General features: G+C 31.5%; 1 protein-coding gene across 1 annotated transcript; it reads right to left on the bottom strand.

Annotated features, from left to right (window-relative positions):
- Window positions 1–291: 291 nt before the first annotated feature.
- On the bottom strand, window positions 292–1,275 carry LOC128643527 (olfactory receptor 56A4-like). The gene has a single exon (XM_053696369.1). It carries the CDS (start codon window positions 1,267–1,269, stop codon window positions 292–294), a length of 978 nt encoding a protein of 325 aa, XP_053552344.1. The 5' UTR covers window positions 1,270–1,275.
- Window positions 1,276–1,989: the final 714 nt, after the last annotated feature.

Consider the following 1,989-nt stretch of genomic DNA (forward strand, 5'->3'; position numbering starts at 1 on the left):
TATATATAAGACCACAATATGTCTGGTGTTTTCAGATAACAGAATACATATCTTAAAAGATCCTAATGTCACTGTAAATATTAAATATTTTGCTTGCCATTTACCACTCTCAGGAGCACTACAGAGGAGCAGCCATCAAAAATGGCGGTCCTAGCTCCCCATTGTGAACTTTTATGTAACCGAGAGCTCTTATTGTTTATATGGTAGATTCTAGGCAAGTGAATTGAAACACAAATTAGTTTTATTAAAAATACTTTATTTATATATGTAGGAAAGAAATTTAAATATGTTTTAATTTGAAATAACATTTATAGTAGGCTTGAGTTCAAATTTCTTAATGAATTTCTTTTTGACAAGTTTTCGAAGAATCCTTCGGATTTCTTTTGTTCCAAGACAATAAATAATGGGATTAGCCATGTGTGGCACAAATGAATATACACAGAGTAACAAAACATTCACATCTCCATTAAGAATTAAATTGACCTGATTTGAGATATATACGAATAATCTTGGAATAAAATATAAACCTATAACAAACAAATGCGTAGAACAAGTGTAAAAAGCTTTTTTCCATCTTTCGGATTCAGTCCTTGAATGTATTACTTTGATTATAATCATGTATGAGAATATGATAAAACACAAAGGTAACAAAAGAACAATCATGGCAAGTCCAAACACAAATCGTTTCACAAATGTGATATCTGAACACGATAAGGCGATTAACGTCATGTTGGTGCAGAAACAGCTTTTGATTTGATTTCCATCACAGTAATAAAGACTAGAATCCAAGCCAGCTATTACCGAGGCAACAATAGATGTTAGTAACCAGAAAAAGCCGCACAGAAGAACTGTACGTTTATTAGTTATTATCGAGGAATATCGGAGAGGATTACAGATGGCAACATAGCGATCAATTGCCATTACCATAATAATACACGAATCAAAGCTACCAAGGTAGTGAACACAAAACAACTGGATGACGCATCCAGCGAAGGATACTGAAGCGGCACCAAACCAATATTTAGCAATAATTTTTGGTAAAGTTGCAGTGTCAAACAATATATCCGATAGTGCAAGGTTGGCAATGATGATATACATTGGCTGGTGTAACTGCTTTTTGAAAATGATCAGAGTTAACACAGCAGTGTTTGAAAACAAAGATATGAGATAGCTGAGAAATAAAGCTAGAGATATAGGCACATCAAACTTTTGAGGGAGCCCAGGAAAGCCAAGGAGGATGAATTCAGTCACATGAGACTTGTTGGCCATCGACGAATGAAGAAAATCTTCAAATAAACGTTTCTGAAAAATAAAAAAATAAATGATGAGGTCTAAATAGTTTTAATGTAATCTTTAAAATTCTGAGTTTTTTTTTTCTAATACATAAAATACAATTATAGAAGCAAAGACCTACATTAAAAAAGAAGGTAAATCCTCCAATTTAAATAAGTGAAAAATACACTTGTATTCTCGTGCGCTAACTCCACTAGAAGTAAGCTTTTTGCGTGAGTTGGGCAGCGCTAGTATTACAAGTTGAAAGTAAATTGTTTTTGCACAAGCGCAAACCCTATGCGTTCAAAAATCTGAATTTAGTATATCACGTGCGTCAATGTGTCCCACCCCAAAAAAAGTTAACTGGAGCAAAAAAACATCCTACTCGCGCAAAAACCCAATCACATATTTTCAAGTGTGATAACCTGACATGAAGATATGAATATTTCACATTCCAGAATATGTTCTATTTATTAATAAATACATATTTCTACATATATATGGTGGTAGTTTGCTAAAATATATATCTATACCTATTTATATATGGTTATATATATATATATATATATATATATATATATATATATATATACAGATATATGTGAATATCTATTTATAAATATATAGAACATGTTATGCTATGTGCAGAACATTGGAATGTGAAATATTTACAGAAAATATACAGCATAACATTTTATCAAATATGAATATTGCATA

Source organism: Bombina bombina, unplaced genomic scaffold, assembly GCF_027579735.1.
Source record: "Bombina bombina isolate aBomBom1 unplaced genomic scaffold, aBomBom1.pri scaffold_767, whole genome shotgun sequence".
NCBI lineage: Eukaryota > Metazoa > Chordata > Amphibia > Anura > Bombinatoridae > Bombina > Bombina bombina.